At 47.0% G+C, this 16314-nt stretch overlaps 2 protein-coding genes across 5 annotated transcripts in view; both read right to left on the bottom strand.

Annotated features, from left to right (window-relative positions):
- The window catches only part of CDK2AP1 (cyclin dependent kinase 2 associated protein 1), a 15321-nt gene extending 13867 nt beyond the window's left edge, over window positions 1-1454 (bottom strand). The window contains exons 1-2 of one of the 4 annotated variants that reach the window (XM_021412645.1): window positions 1309-1445; window positions 128-259 (exon numbers count right to left, since the gene is read on the bottom strand). In XM_021412645.1, coding sequence (XP_021268320.1) covers window positions 128-194 — 67 coding nt within the window. In that variant the 5' untranslated portion in view covers window positions 195-259; window positions 1309-1445. Of the gene's footprint in view, window positions 1-127; window positions 451-1308 lie in introns of those variants that run through there. The other 3 variants (XM_021412647.1, XM_021412644.1, XM_021412643.1) reach the window with 3 other exon arrangements.
- Window positions 11006-16314, bottom strand: part of SBNO1 (strawberry notch homolog 1) — a 30317-nt gene continuing 25008 nt past the window's right edge. The window contains exons 25-32 of the mRNA XM_021412590.1: window positions 15930-16004; window positions 15499-15645; window positions 15330-15424; window positions 15017-15109; window positions 14428-14565; window positions 13660-13736; window positions 13334-13527; window positions 11006-12432 (exon numbers count right to left, since the gene is read on the bottom strand). Of these exons, the coding sequence (XP_021268265.1) occupies window positions 12290-12432; window positions 13334-13527; window positions 13660-13736; window positions 14428-14565; window positions 15017-15109; window positions 15330-15424; window positions 15499-15645; window positions 15930-16004 (962 nt within the window). The 3' untranslated portion in view covers window positions 11006-12289. The remainder of the gene's footprint in view (window positions 12433-13333; window positions 13528-13659; window positions 13737-14427; window positions 14566-15016; window positions 15110-15329; window positions 15425-15498; window positions 15646-15929; window positions 16005-16314) is intronic.

Below are 16314 nucleotides of genomic sequence, written 5' to 3'. Positions count from 1 at the left end.
TGGCGGCGCGGAGGCGCTGCCCCGCCATCGCGGAGCGGGCAGGACCGCAGCCCGGCGCTGCCCCAGGTGCCGCGCGGCCCCGCCGCCCTCCTCCCAAACTTGTGCCCAGTTCCCGCCGCGCACTTACCCGGGGCGAGGGGAGTCCCGGGGATGTGGGCGTTCAAGTTGGGTTTGTACGACATTCCCAGCGACATGGCCAGCGGGAGGAGGAGAGGCGTCCTGATGGAATTCAGCGAAGCGTCTCCGCGTCTCCCAGACACTTTGGGTTGTTTACAGCAGGAGCGGCACCGGCAAATATGGCCGTCAGTTATATTGACACCCACAATGCAATATATCATCCATACATCATGAGGAGACGCCGATCCCGAAACTTTGGGGGAGAGGAGGCGGCCGCCCGCCCGGCGCCCCGCGCACCTCGGCGCGGAGGGGGCGCGGAGGGGGCGCGGCGGAGGGGGGCACGGCCGCCATCCCCTCCGCAGACAATGGAGCGCCCCTCAGGGCCAACGCCGCCGGAGGAGCGGGCGGGGAGGGGCGGGGGGAGCTGGGCGGCGGCGGGGGGAGCGTTTCGCCCAACTTCGCAAAGTTCGGGCGCAACTTCTGCTCCGAATCGGCCCCTGCCTGCGCCTGGCGGCGGGGGGCGGCGGGCGGGAGCCCCCTCCTGAGAGAGCGCCTGAGGAGAAGGGCTGAGGCGAACCTCGGGGCGGCCCCGCCGGCTTCTGTGGAAAATACCTGTTGATAATTTTACAATAAAACATCCCCCCCCTCACCACCACCTCTGGTGCCGCCAAGAAAAAAAAAAATCTGCCTTTCCATCTACCTTCCCGTTATGTGATTTTTTTTTTTGCCTTTTGAACCGCGCTCTCTGCCCGCCCAAAGGGTGAAGGTTAACATACATTGCAGCTGCCGAGGGATTAACAAATAAAAACGGACCCTGCTGATAACTGGCTCATTTTCTGTTTGCAAGCAGCTGTACAGCTTCCTCAACAAATACATATATATGTATATTTTTCCCCCCCTCCTAAATTTTTGGATAAGTCATGAAGCATTTTAGCCTGCATCTGCCACTCATAACTTGTCCCCTCCATCCCCTATCATCCTTAAATTGACTAATTTATCCCAACACAGCTGCTCAGGACCTGGATAGCCCCTCCCAGGGTGCGCAGCTCCACCTGAGACCCTCACGGAGAGATCGCCAAGGGACGTCCCATGGAGAGACCCCACAGAGAGACCCATTGGAGACCCAAAGGAGAGACCCCATGGAGAGACACCAAGGAGAGCCCCCCCCTGGAGAGCCCACGTCTGCCTTACCAGGAGCACTCCGAGACCGGTGAGGGAGACGGCAGTTTTATTGCACAAGGCAATGTCTGCCCAATGCTATCTGCTGCTGTTAGTGCCAGTGACGGCTAGGGCAGGGAGCCCAGTCCTGCTCCTTGGAAGTCAGGGGTGAATTCCTTTGAGGTGACGCGGGCTGGGGCCTGTAGCATCTCTGGTGATGGAGTGCTGTGCAAAGGGAGGTGGCGAGCATCTGCTGCAGGGCCATGGGGGTGGGCAGGGGGCACGGGGCACCGGGGGAGTTCTCAGCACAGGGAAGGGAGGCAGAGCAGAGGCGAGCCAGCTGCTGAGCTGTCCCTAACACCTGCATGCTGCATGAAAGCAGCATCTGAAAATTAGGGCTGGTACCACATAAAGTACACAAATTTGTCACGGTGCTATATTTTATCTCCAGTCCAAATGCATGACTGCAGCTATTGTGGTAGAGCCCAGAGTGGCACAGGCGGCTCTTACAACAACGGATCCGTGCTTTTCTCTTAGTGAAGGGACCTGAGAGCCTCAGGCACACAATTACACGCTCAGTGACAGTATTTTCACACCGGTGCATGAGGCTTTAACTGTGTAATTCTCATTAGAGTCCTGAAAGATTGTGTGGGTAAACCCACAGACCCAGCACGGTGTCATTTGGAATTCCACATCCCTCAGATTTCACTGCCAGGTTTATAACTCGCTACCTTTCTGCTGGAAGGGCAGTGAAGTCCTGCAGGAGAAGTGGGAATGCCGCACTGGGATTTTCCATTGCTGTGCAGTTGTTTACAGTCACACCAAGTGAGTGCGAAATGGGAGTGTTCCGAGCTTGCAGTGTTTTTCACGGCTTTGCATCACCGTGAAGAACAAGTTCCCCTGTGTTTCGCTTGTTTTTGTAATGACAGCTTAAAATTATATGATATTCCAGGACAGGGTTGAGATGGAATAGGGAAATGATCCTGTGAAGATTGTCCTTCCTTCGGCACAGGATACCGGTAGCTTTGGAGCAAAGCGTACCGTGGCTTGGGATGGTCGTGGCTTTTAGGGCCATATTATTTGTCCTTTGAGTGTGAATCCAGCAATACCGCAGTATTGCGCAGTCTCTGTATTTTGTGCCTGCTGTGCCATTCTTTGGGCTCAGGCAGTAGTGGCAGCATCGTAGAATCATCAAGGTTGGAAAAGGGCACTAAAATCACTAAGTCCAACCCCAGCCCACCAGCCGTGTCCCTCAGTGTCACATCCCCATGGGTCCTGAACACCTCCAGGGGCGGTGACCCCACCACCTCTCTGGGCAGCCTGTGCCAATGCATTTCCACTCTTTCCGAGAATAAATTTTTCCTCGTATCCATCCTGAAACACGTGAGACACAAGACAACCTTACTGCTTTGTCTCTGAAGCCATGCAAGCTCTGACTGACTTTGCTAGCTGCCTCTTGCTTTCTGCAGATACTGCTGACATTGGCTTGGACAGGAAGTATGAATGAGTTTTTCCTATCTGCCATGTGGTCTGTGGATTTACTGAAGTTATTTTGAACCAGCTGTGGCCACAAGAATAAAACCACTGCTGTGCTTGGGCCCCAGGCTGGCAGTTTAGCAAGGTGACCACAGATTCGAGCCGCCTTGGAGGGGCTGCAAGCAGTTTTAAACTTCTTTTGCATCACAGTATGGCTTGCACTGCTGAGGGTTTTGTTCTGCACATGCATGCCCTGCATCGAGTGTAAAAGCTACAGTTCCAGCAGCATGTATGCACCAGGCTGCTTACAGCAAGCTACAGGTCTGTGTTCAGACCTGTGTTTCAGCAAAGGAAAATGGACAGAAAGAGGTGCCTGTCACTGCAGTCATCTGCAAGTTGTGCTCACTGCCACAAAAGCTCCTATATTTTCCAGGTACAGATAGCTCATTCTCAGTATTAAGATCTGCAACTTTCACCCCGTCCCCTCCTCCTTTTCCTCTTTGTATTCTCTCTGTTCCCTCTCCTGGTTCAACTTTCTTACCTCTGCTCCTCCCAAGCCACTGGGAATACTCAGCAAAGAGGATTTCTGCAGTGAGCCTTCCAGCTCCTGCTCAGCCGAATTCTGGCTAACACCAAGGAGGTTTTCCCTTCCTGGAGCTCTGTGGGGTTGGATGCTGTACCCCTCTGGCAAGGGTGTAGGGAATGTACATGCAAAGCATGATGTTGGAAGGATGTTGGAAGGCAGGGCGGACTGTCAGGACAGCTCTGAGGCAGAGCCTTGGCCTATGCTTAAAGACAAACTTGTTTGTCCCCTTGCATCTGGAAATAAAACTAAATAGCCATCAGCACCTGCAGCGCTGTGCTGCACACACTGGGAGACCTGCAAATAGATTGTAAACTACTCTTGTTTCTTCTTGCATTAAGATAACAATAAGAAGAGTAAGAGATAGCACAGAGAGACCCTGTTTTTTTTTCTTTTTCCTGGTATATCTTTTGACTTGAAAGATTACATTTGTGCATTCATTTCACAAGTTTCTGAGCTCTAATTTCATCTGCAAGTCTCCAAACTGTTCTTTTGTGCTAAAACTAAGTTGAGAATCCAAGCCAAAGTGAAAAGTCTCTGACTTGCCCAGGTTGAAAACAAAGCTTTTGAATTCTTCTGTGCGGGTGGATTTATTCTCCTTGAGAAGAGCACACGTGGTCCATACACATGCCCAGGCTCCATCCAAATCAGTTGGGCTGCAGGCTGAGAATATGCAGTAACTGCAGCAGGATTTACCCAGTCTTTGGGCAAAGACACGCAAAGCAGCTTCCTGCAGTGCTGCTCATTTTGGAGGATACATCCCAGCAGTGCCAGGGGCTCAGCACCACAGATAACCTGAGGAAGCCCAGGCCTGTGCTGCACTGCACTGTGCTGCACGTACAGCTTGGGCTTCAAGCCTGTGTAGTGCTGTGCATTTCTGTGTCTGCAGGATGACCCTGGCCAGCTCACAACAGAGGAACACGCAGGCAAGTCTCACTTCATACTAGTGATTACGCCACCCACATGGCCTTACCTTTATCTAGAAGTTCTCCTGCGAACATCCTTTCTGCTTGACAGCAGAAATGATGACCAGAGTTGTTTTCTTTCAATGGAAGTCTTTAAATAAAGTCTAATAAATGGACTTTTTCCACAGGCAGGGTCTGCCTGGCATGCTGCACGCCAGAGGCCCGCTCAATCCAGGTTTCCTGCATCTGAAGGGACATAAGATTATCTATACTATTTTCTCTTTCTTTGTAGTGTTAGCTCTAGCAAATAGTATTTTAAAATGTACTTTACAGAGCCAAGAACCTTTCTTTTATGATCATAATGAGTTACCACCTCCTGGCACAGAACACCTCCTGCCCCAGGCCCTGCTCCTGGGGCCGCCTGGGACCCTGGCAATTTGTGGGCAAATTGTGCATCTTATTCTTTTGGGCTCCATTGTTACTCCCTTATCAGCTTGCTACAGCTCCTCACACCGCTGTCTCTGTTCCCTACAACCGCGTCCTCCTAATGGTACAAGGCTTCCTTCCTGCTCGATTTGCTCCTGAGAGAAAGCTGACAGCCATTGGTGTGTCCCTCCGCTGTAATCTGCTTTCTGGCTGATGTTAGCTGCTCACTGCCCCATCCTCATGAAAATGCACAAGGAACACTCAATCCTGAGCAGAAATCCAGATTCCCTAGTTCTGATACCTTTTCTCCTCGCACCTCAGAAGGGTCTGGATTGCTCCCCCAGTGGGAAGCAGCTCCCCGAGACCCTCTGCAAAAGCGGGCTGCAATGCAGTGCAACAGAGCCAAGAATACCACTGCAGCAGCAGCAAGCCAGGCCCTGGGAAATCCTCTTCCAACACCTGGCCCGCATCAGCAGACAGGCTTGCTATGATTTTGGATACAAGTTTGGACGCCCATTCCAGACAGCCTCTCTTCATAAATTCTCCCAGACAAACTTTTTCCCAGCCTTGCCCTGCTCCCCACTTTCAGATGGTTCCTCCCAGGCCAGATGCTGTATTATCTGGAGCGACTTTCCCTCCCAGCCTTGTTTTCCTCCTACTCCTGCGTCCTTTGTCTGGCTGCCAAGAGGAGCAGCCCTGCCAGGCAGACAGCTGCTCAGCATCGCCACGCGGGTGCTGCCCTGTGGGCCGGGGAGCCGCTTCCAGGCTCATTCCATCTTTGAGGGGGATGCTCTGCCTTGGAAATGGCGTGCACGAGGAGGAGGAAAAAAATAGCACCTGTAAAGGTGTCAGAAGGGCCTGGAAACGTTCAAGAGAAAGCAGCCTTTATGCTTCTCTGGCTTTACCGTAGAGACAGTGTGAGAAGCGAGCCTGCTCTCTCCTGCTCTGGCTGGAACTCTCCCTGGAGGACCACAGACCGGCAACAAGAAGTTTCCAAGCCCTCAGCCACAAAAGCACAGGCCTGGAATCTCTGTAATGAGAGCTTCCCTCTTTGCTGTTTGCCAGGCGAGCAAGGACAAGGCACCAATATCAAAACCAACCAGATTCCAATGAAAACCAGCTGAGAAAAATAAGAACAGAAAGTAAATCATTTTGCTGGTTACAAGCAGGCAAGTAAAGCCGCGGAGCCGCAGCCAGCAGTACAGCCCTGCCACACAGCGTCCTGCTGCCACCCGCAGGGACGAGGCCCACGGTGCCTGCATCGCCCTGCCAGATGGGCGAGCGCTTCGCCCTGCCCGATGCCTTCGGTTCGCCTGCCAGGACCTCGCTGCCTTGCCCTGCGGGCTGGGCTCCTGCTGCCCTCCCACTGCCGATCCTTGAAGGCCGTGCCAAGGCGGGCAGCCCGGGGCGCACTCAGCCGGCTGCGCTGCTCTGCCTCCGCGCGGCTGCGGGCCCAGGCGGGATCACCCCGCCCTTTGGCTGGGGCGGGCAGGCTCGGAGCCACGCTTTCATCCCAGCGCTGTCTGTGAAAGCTCCTGAACCTGCTCTGCGTCCGGGAGTGGAGGAATCCACAGCAAAGCTGCGTGCTGCCTCACCTAACACGTTTCCCACATGCTGCCGGTGTCCAACACCCACACGCGCTGGTGGGATGGTGTGCAGCAAGTGGCCTCTGCAATGCGTGCAGAATCACATCACTTTCTGGAAGGAGGCACTGGGGTTAAGCTTTTGGCTTTTGTGACCTCACTGAATGCCTTCCAAGTAGAAAACGAGCGCCATCAGATTCCTGAAACAAGTAATTGGGAGGCGCAGACTCCCCTGTCCTCATAGCCTTGTTACAATACTGACCTTAAGCCTGATGAGAGTATCCCTAATTATTTTGTTATTGGTCATTGGAGCAAAGGAAGTGGAGGAGAGAGTGGAAGCAAAGCCCAGGGCTGGAAAATGGAAATGACTGTGAGGAAAGGAATGTGGAGCTTCACAGCGACTCTGGGGAGAGGAGAGCAGAGAAGGTGGAAAAGCAGAGGTAGAAGGCTGCAGCACTGTTGCAGGTTCTGAGTGTTGCCTGAGCAGCAGTAGGTGCTCAGTGCTGGGCTGCAGCCTCCTGTCAGGCTGTATGGCCCTCAGCAAATCTCAGACAGCTGTTGCCAGGATGTGTGACAGCCCCTGTGCTCCTGCCTCAGGACACCGCTCACTGCAGAGCACAGAGCCCTGTAATGCTGCCTGACACTGCCTGCAGGCCCCCTCTTCTCCCCTGCAAAAGCAGGAGGAGGTTGCAGGGCACTCTGGAGCAGAGATGCTGTGTGCTTTCCTCACGGAGCTGCCTACCAGACCAACAACAGCCACACATACACCAGCCCAGCCGAGTTCCGCATGCACACAGAGCAGGAAGGGCAATCCTGAATGTGAGGGATTTACAGCCCTGGCAGACGTTTGTCACAGGAGATAGCGTCACCTGTAATTTAAGCAGTGCAGGCAGAGGCTGGGAGAGCTGACAGGGATCCAGCACAGCACAGCTGAGGCAGGAGTCCAGCACAGAGGCACTGAAGTCTTGTTCACCATCCTCCTGCTGCTGCCTAGAGGCAAGGCCGGGGCTTCCTTCAACCCCCAGGATCACAGTGGCCTAGGACGCACTTTTCCCTTGTCAGGGAAGGGAAGACACACCAGTGTTTACTCGAGCCCATTCTAGGAAGCAGGCGCTGGCCAGTAGGATGCGCATGGCTCAGCAGCTGTCCTGCAGCCCTGGGGCCCAAGTTGTGGATGCAGGAATTGGGGCCTCCCCAAAAGCAGGCAGGCGTTGTCACCACAGAGAGCCCCAGCATGGAGCAGCAGTGTTCTGCAGCCCATTCCCTTGCACTGAGGCAGCACGGGCAGGCTGTGAGCAGCTGCAGGCTTGGGTCTGTGCTCATTTCATTGCTTACATTTATGTTTTTATTCACTCTAACTTTGGGGAAGATCTTCCCCGGGGGTAATTAAATCACTTGTGTCCTGTTTTATGACTTAGCCCCTCTGGCTAAGCTGATACAGATCTATGTTCCGTGCCCCGCAATTCATTGTAAATTTAGCAGACACAATCAATTCTCTCAGCTTATAAATGCGTAACAGGACCTCAAGGGAGGAACAAATACACCACACCTGGGCTTCCCAGGGCAGACACCCTCAGCTCACCAGCTCTCTGGCCTTTTAAGGTGTAATTAAACATATTCTGAAAAAAACCACACACACACTCTCAAGACATTTCTCCCTTACTTGCACACTCGAGTCTACTGCTTTCTGAAGATTAGTAGTTAAATTCTGAGGTTTGGACACCTTTATTGCTGAGAACTTGGCATCATCACTTTTCCAGATTTGTAGAAAAAGAATAAATATAAAATGATGAGCAAAAATAGGTTTAGATGAGCCTGTTTATCCCAAACTATCTCTTCGGACATCGGAAAGATAATTAATCCTATGCTGTGCACAGAATATAAAGAAGTTGATACTTTCTGATCTCGATACAGCTTTCATAAACTCTCCTCCTGTTTTTGAAGGTTACTGCAGTTCGCATTCAAAGATTCCAGTGAACCTCTCTAGACTACCAAGAGAAGCACTGTAATTAACCAGTGAAATGCCCTTTATCATTTAAGGATGTTTGGCTTATTGCAACACTTCCACTCGTCTGAAGGATCCTAAGATTGAGCAACAATTAATACGTTTAACGCATGCGGAAGTATTGCTGAAAGGCATTCCACTACCAACAACCCACGTGGATGACGTTCTGCAACAGAAGATTAGAGGGCAAAAAATCCCGAAGAGGCAGTCAGCTCAGCTTAACATCTTTTACCAAAAGAAAAACCAAGCAAACCAAACCTCAATGCAGAATTCATCATGTTCTACAGTTCGCTTACGTGAATGTAAGTCTTTCTAAACATTATCTTATTGCCAGGTGCTTGAAGTTCTGCTGCTTTGCATGAGAACGGTTGGCACACACAGGTACTGCCTGCTCAGTGCAGAACACAGCCTGCACAGCACCGCGCTGCAGGGCCAAGTCTTTGAGGGTGGCATACATTTCACATGAGGAGAAGCAATACAGAAACCCATACACAATTCATCTTAAACCTTACACACCTTTGGAATTTTGGACTTTTAAAGGCGTAGAGTGATGTACAGAAACACGAGCAGAAGTGTCTCTTTATCCTTAACAGTGCAAATCAAATGTAGGAAGACTGCTCTTCTGCAGGTGCCCTGTGTATTTATGCCCTAAGAACAACAATGTTCAGAAGGGCTGGCCAAACCTGGTTCTCAGAGGGTAAAATACAATGCGTTGGTTCAAGTCCTCCAGCACCACAGGACTTTTTTCAAGGTGCATCCCTTAAACCTACACGCATTTGAGTACAGGTGAAGCTAACTGCCCCAGTGCTCCAGATTCATCACTTTCATCGTGTGCTCCCAGCTCGTCCTTCTCAAAAGACACATCACTCTTTCACACGTGCACCGAGGAGTCCTATGGAAACCTGTGGCACCAGCTCACAACACAGTAGACCAAAAACTCCTTACACTAGATTTGTGCTCAGCTTAAGCCTGTCCAGCTCCTATTCCAGAATCTTCTTACAGCCTTGAATCCCATCCACTCAAACATGATTTCAGACCAATTAAGAAACAGAAGCAAAATCTGATCAAGTTCTCACAAGGTTTTTACTTACCTGTCCATTTAGCATCAGATTTCAGTGGTAATTTGCTCTCAGCTGCTATCATTGTGGCCGAGACACCAATATTTCCATTTTTTTTGTTCCCTCCTTTGTTTTTCTCCTCAAAAAAAGTTGCTGCTTCTCCAGCAGGGCATACACCCTAAGCAGCAAACGAGGCCAACGCTGCTCTTGGCTGTTGGACGCATCAGCCCTGGAGGCTTCCCATGTCTCACTCTGCACTGCGCACATCTGCAGTTGCACTGCTTTATTGCTTCTGCCACCTGTCAGTCTTTACCATGAGACTCTGACATGGAGCCATATGCTACACCAGTACATGACACAAAACGTTTCTCTCTACCCTTACTGTTAACCTTGTACTGACCACAGAAAGTACTGGAGTATTTTGTTGCTAGTTGCAGCTGGATGGTTCTTGCAGTGGCTCTCTTCCAGTCAATGGGCTTTGCAAACATCTTCCTTTTGGAAACCACTGCACCCTCCAGGGAACACAGCTATGAGAGATCTAAGACAACCTGATGAACAGCAGGTGTTAAAATCCTGAAATAAAGCATTGTCAACACATTATCCATTTAGTATCAGCTCAACTCAACCACAAAGCTAATGCAGCTGAGAAGAGCACTTAGGAACTGAATAGCCCCTTAAATAACCCCTTGTTACATGAATTGCCCATTCATAGACTTATCTGTTGTTTGGGTTGCAGGGGTCCTTTAAAGATCTACCACAACCCCACCTGGAGCAGGGATACCTTGGGAATCCCGCCCCATTTCATTGAGGACTTAAATGGAAATACTGTTTCACCCTCTGAAAGGTGACAAGTTTCTAGGGCACACACAGCTTGCTGTTACTAGCTATTTGGTTCACTAGCTGTCGCAATAGTAATCTGTCACCACACTTCTGAAAAATCCCACTACTTTTCCTGGAATGGATGCCAAACACACGGAGCGGTGGGTAGGTAACACACGCACCTCCTCCCCCACACCCAGTCTGTGGTCGTTTTCCAACGCATAATCAGCTCCTGCTGATACCACAGGATTCAGGCAGGCTTCCCTTCACTACCAGATTAGAAAATACCAGCCCAGGACACACCCCCACCTGCGTTACACACACCTAACCACAGCAGCAGGTGCTACGGCCACAGGGTGCGTTCCGACTTATTTCCCATCTGTATGTTCAGTCACAAGCATGTGCAGGAGAACCAGCCCCTGACCATGTCAGACTGCAGATCTGAGGAAAGCAAGCTGACGGCCTTCCCCCACGCACGTGCACCATTAACGCACCAGGGCCTCAGCACCAGCAGCACTGATGGAGCCCCGAGCAAAACCATCCATTTAAGGGGGCTCACCTCAGCCTGAAGTTACGGCATTTCTGGCCCCACTGCACCCAGATAAACTGACACTTGGGTCTGGCTGCCTGCACGTTTACAGAAGTGACACGCTACGATGGATGGCTGCTCTGTCCCAAGACCATTAATTAAAATTTGCATCAACATTTAAATAACGAGGCAAGAAGGAAACTGCAACGAGTTCAACTGAAGCATTTGGAGTGCGAGGCAGAAGCCTGGTCAAAGCAGGCCGGAACATGCCACGTCTCGACACGTTCCAATTGCACAGACTTGTTAGTTTCTTTGGAACACAGTGGTTGTCTAAACAAGACTCCACTTCTTGTTAGTACAATAACTTTTATTTGACATCTACAAGATCATTATCTTGTAGTTTTTTTGGACAGGTTTATACAATCTCAATTTTTCAATAGTGCAACCTGTGCAAGCAAGAAATGACAAACATTGTCCTTCACTTTCTTATAAACATCTACTATTATAGGCAAAACAAAACTTACCCATATTATAGATAAGTGACTATTCACATTTGTACATTACAATTTCTTTTAAACAGCTCCAGATAAACTCTACAATGTCTTACAACATATTAAACAGTATTCAAGTTACTGGGTAACAGAAACAGCACATACAGCGGAACCCTTAAGTGTTTCCCATTCTCTAATTTACAGCTCAAGTAAGGTTTCATCTTACAAGTGACAAATTAAATTACATTAATGAAGTAAAAAATATAAGATTGTATGCGAGATGGAAGTGAATTTGCACTTAAGTTTCCATAACCACCTCGGATTAAGGAAATGCTTCAATTTAAGGAAAACAGGCATCCAGCCTTCTTTGCAGTACACATTAGGAATACCATTAATACATTAAAAATGAACTAATTTTAATTTAAGATGTTTTTATCACAAAAAAGAACATGTTGTAGACTCAAATATATAACCCCCAGGAGAGAACCAGAAAAAATGCAACACCTGGGTATAAACACTATAAAAATGCAATAATAACCAATGCTGTACAACTAAGATTGTGTTTCTCTCTGAATTCCTGTCTTGCGTGTTTATCCTGTCCATGCCCGTTTCCAAAGACATGCACTGTCAAACAGAAACTGGGAAGGAACCTGAATGCATGATGTGCAACCTCTGGGTTTCATGCTTTTATAAACTTAGAAATTGAAGAGAAAAACCTCAATATATATTTTCTATATATATACTCAATACATGCATTCAAGGATATCTCCCACAGCAATGGCATTGATGCACTGCGTTAAACCCTGAGCACTGTATGACAAGATAAAAATAAAGCCTGCTTGGGGGACTTTCAAGCATTTTCAAACAAATTGTGGTTTGTAGCTTAAAAGGCCAAAAGTAAGAGCAAACAGGAAGCACTACAGAGAGCATAAGGAAAGACAGATGCACCACCATAAACAACTGCTGGCTTTCAGTTCTACCAACCTCTCTAGATCTCTTTATTCCCAAAGTATTTGAGAGCACACAACTGAACTGAAAAAGTTATATTTCTTTGGAATCTGTCCCTGATTTTTATGCAAGTGATATGCTTTTACAGCCTTTTCCTCAAACACCAAAGTCAACACCTGTACTTTGTCCTCTTATGCGTTGTTGAAGTTGGTGATGCTTTGTGGGTGATGCTGCTGCCATATCTGCTGCTGTTGTACTGCAAGCTGCTGAGACTGGTCTGATGTTGACAGGAGGTTGACAAGGGGCGACACACAATTTGCAGGAATGATCAAGCCTGAAAACAGCAAGAAATCAGTTTCATGAGCTTACAAACAAGTTGTAGTTCATTAAAACTTCAGGCTGAATGCTGATTTAATGCCACCTTTTAATTCATACACCACTCAGTGGTGTCTGTCTCTAACGTCAAATCTAATCAAGCACAGCCACGAGTTTTGGTTCTAAGAAGAGGTTTATCTTCAGAAGCCCCTAGATCCTATAGGTCTTAAATCAGTAGAGTTAAGTTGTCATTTTTCCCTGAAGGCAATTTTATTCTTAGGTTACTGGCTACCACGCAGAAAGCAGAAATCACCTACTTTTGCTTTTCTCATCTCAGAGAACTGACAACAGTATGAAAGCTTAGACATGAAACAGCTAGTTTCAACAGCTTATAGAACCGGCACTGGAGTAGGAGCTGTCATGATTTTTACACACCACAAGTAGTCCACACTTAAAGTTATTTCAGCCTCTGGGGTACCTATGCCATGAGAGCTTCCCTAAAGAGGCTTGGCAACAAGAGATTACATACTGATCTCCAAGTCACTCTAAGCAGCTGGTTACACAAGCTCAAAAACTCAGACAATCATTTAAAGGGCATACTATTCTTGGCCAGAAATGGCAAAAAAAACCAGTGGAGCCCTTACAGTTTCAAAGGCAGGCTGGTGGTAACAGTCTGAATTTTGTCCCTAGTCAAAAAGAACAGAGAGAATAAGCATTCCAAAGGCTATAACCTGACTCAAACTGATGTTTGTATTACAAATCCAGACTTTAATAGTACCACCTGCCCTTCCTCAACAGAGGAGCCATTTCTCCTGGAAGCATCTTTGTAAAAAAGCCTCCTAAACAACTCTAACAGAGAGCTTAAGTTACAGCTACCTTGCACCTCAAAACAGAAATAAAGGAGCAGGCAAGTCACTCACCTACGATCCTCTGCCCGTCTTCAGTTCTTAGACGAACTATTTGCATTTTCACATTTGTACCACTCACAGAGGCTAGAACGCCTTCTACTTTTGTCCAGACGCTCAATACTGAACCACACAAGACATAGTAAGTTCGACAGCGGAGTCCCACTTCACAAACTAATCCCAAGCCTGCCTTCTTACAATTGCCTCTCCTAGAGGAGAGAAGGGAAAAAAAACACCTTTAAGTTCCGCAAAGAAAAGCTCAGTTCTGACAGCAGTGATAAGCCAGCTCAGGTAAATAATTCAGACAAAGAAAGCATCTCTATGTGCATGCAAACACTAACCAGTAAGCATGTGTGCAGGTGTCCGCAGAAGAGTTGTACTGCTCTAACCAGTGCGGCAGAGCATCTTCAGAAGGTACCTGGTGAAGTAATTCAGAATGGAATATTAAGATTAGCAAGTAAAAGACATCAAGACCTGCAGGAAACAAAACCAATTTGCTCATTACTAAGAGAAAACAGGGAGTAACAACATCCTGATCGTGGAAGAAGATAGGTTATCTATAACTCCAAAGATATTGGGTCAAAATGCAGTCTCCAAGGAATAACAAAACACTTGAACACAGCAGAACCTCAGGAAGAACAGTGGAATCTCAGTTTTCCAGTAATTAAATGATTTTTTTTTTTTAAGTGAAAGAGATCAACACTATGACATTGTTTTTAAGTGAAGTTAGCTATTGTACCAGCCTCTAAACAAAATAATTCATTGCAGTGTTTAAAAGAACATCAGCAGCAAGCAGCAGAAGTTTCAGAAACATGCCTCAGAATATGCTGCACATAGCTGCTCGTTAAGAGCATGCTGATACACCTTACATAGAAGCCAGCCTTCTTGCTAGCCCTGGGAACAACTCACTTTAAATCATCACAACACAGCTTATATTCAGAAAGCTTTGGATATAGCAATACAGAAAGCATACAGTTCTACTTGCAAAGTCCAAGAACATGCCACACTATGGAAAAAAGTGATCCATATCTCATTTGACAGTTACATACAAACAAGAAATCCTGGCATTTCTTCCCCTCTAACTGAAACTAGCATCATTTAACAATTACCTTCTTATATTTCTTTTTCAGGTCTGCGCATGTTTCTAGTTTGAGTTGTTTCCCAGTATTTGGTCTGTATACTAAAAAAAGCTTCTTTTTAGGATTCACTTCTTTCACTAGGATAGCTGTTTTCTTGTTATTTCTTATCTGGAAAAAACACAAACAAAAACAAGAACTTACGCATCAACACACTGACAGCACCCACCTTCAGTGATTCCCTACTGCATTTTTGCAGAATACAAGTGTATGCACACATGCAATAATAAAACCATTAATAAAGACACCCTTAGAAGACAGTAATCTATACCAAATTTACATTCACCTTATAGAGAGAGCACCTGCTTCATTCATACAGGTCTAAATAAGAGCTATGCACTTAGGCTCACAGTCTATAAGAAGATAGCCAGGAGAAATTAAAAGTGAACGCTTCATAATCAGAACTGGAAATAAAACTAAGATCAATCTTGAAGATGAAACATTTCTCAAAACTGAATAGTAGTTGATTCAAACATTGAATTTGTCAGAGATGACAGCTTATCTGGTTAGTCCCAAAACTAACTTGCAGAACATACCCATAGGCAAGAGCAAAGAATCTTACCTGCAGCGATAAATAGAACCCATCATCTGGACCTGTCTGCTCTGCCCAGATCTTAGTAGCCTCGTCCCAAGACATTCCTCTCTCCACACTGATCTAGAAGAAAACCACATAGGTATTTGAAATGAAACAGGCTTTAGAACAATTACTAATATGGGAACTGAAGAACCAGAAAACCTAATAATACCCAGTGAGAGGCACAGAACTTCCTTCCCCCTCCTCCTCCACTCAGTGGAAGCTTAGCAGATTTGAAGTGTCTTATGAACTTACAGGCAAGCAAATCTTAATCATACAAAAGGGGAAAGAATTAACTTACTGTGTATAGTTCTACATGTCCAGAGGTAGAATATCCAGGAGTTAAAAACTTCTTCACATCTGCTTTCCTTACTTTCTCATCCCCAGAGCCCAAATCTTAAAAGGAAAGAACAGTTAGTTCTCTTCTCTCTCCTTAAGTCTAAGAACACTGGGAATATTGAGTAACTCACCTAAGATGCCCATATCGTATCTTCCATTCTTTTTCGCATTTTGAATAACTGCATTTAATGTGTCAGAGAAGTACTGGAATAAAGCATTCTGCTGGTGTACTTCCATACCAAGAATTCTATTCAGAAATTTTCCTATGTTGTTATAATCTTAAAAAAAAAAAAGAGCAAGAAATACATACATCAGATCGAAGATTAAGCTTTATGGCAACAAGCTTTCAATCAATTAGAGTTCATAGCATCTGAAAAGGACTACTTATATCCATTCTTTCAGAATGGAGGAAAACATTCTGAATGTCTCTGAAGAACTGTTTTGGGTTGGTTTTTATCAGATAGTTACAATTTCAGTTTCACTGTTAGAAATCCACTTTCACAATATGAGCGGACAAGTAACTTCTGGTGACGTTTTACAGATGCATCGAAAACACAAATACCTTTATCAAGTGTTAGAATTCCAGATCTGTCTTCTACGTTTATCAGCCCCACACCAATCAATCCTTGACGAACATCTAGAAAAAAGTAAGATCATAGTTGCTTTGCCACCTAAAAATACATCAGTGACATAACAGCCTATCAACCTTGTTTCAAGATCCAATTTTAACTGACAACCCCAAATACATCATTTGGGATTGCTACCTAATACATTGATAAGCAACGCAGGAAACACGGGCAGAGAAAACTACTAACGGGCACTATACATGAACCCACAGGAGAACAAGATACAGTAACTCACTTTTACCATTATCTCTTGCAGAAGAGCTATACATAATACTTTGGCCAAACTGGTATGGAACAACAAGCTTTGTGTTGAGTGGGTTC

Source organism: Numida meleagris, chromosome 14, assembly GCF_002078875.1.
Source record: "Numida meleagris isolate 19003 breed g44 Domestic line chromosome 14, NumMel1.0, whole genome shotgun sequence".
NCBI lineage: Eukaryota > Metazoa > Chordata > Aves > Galliformes > Numididae > Numida > Numida meleagris.
Note: the sequence above shows the minus strand (reverse complement) of the source record. Positions and strands in the feature narration are given on the sequence as shown.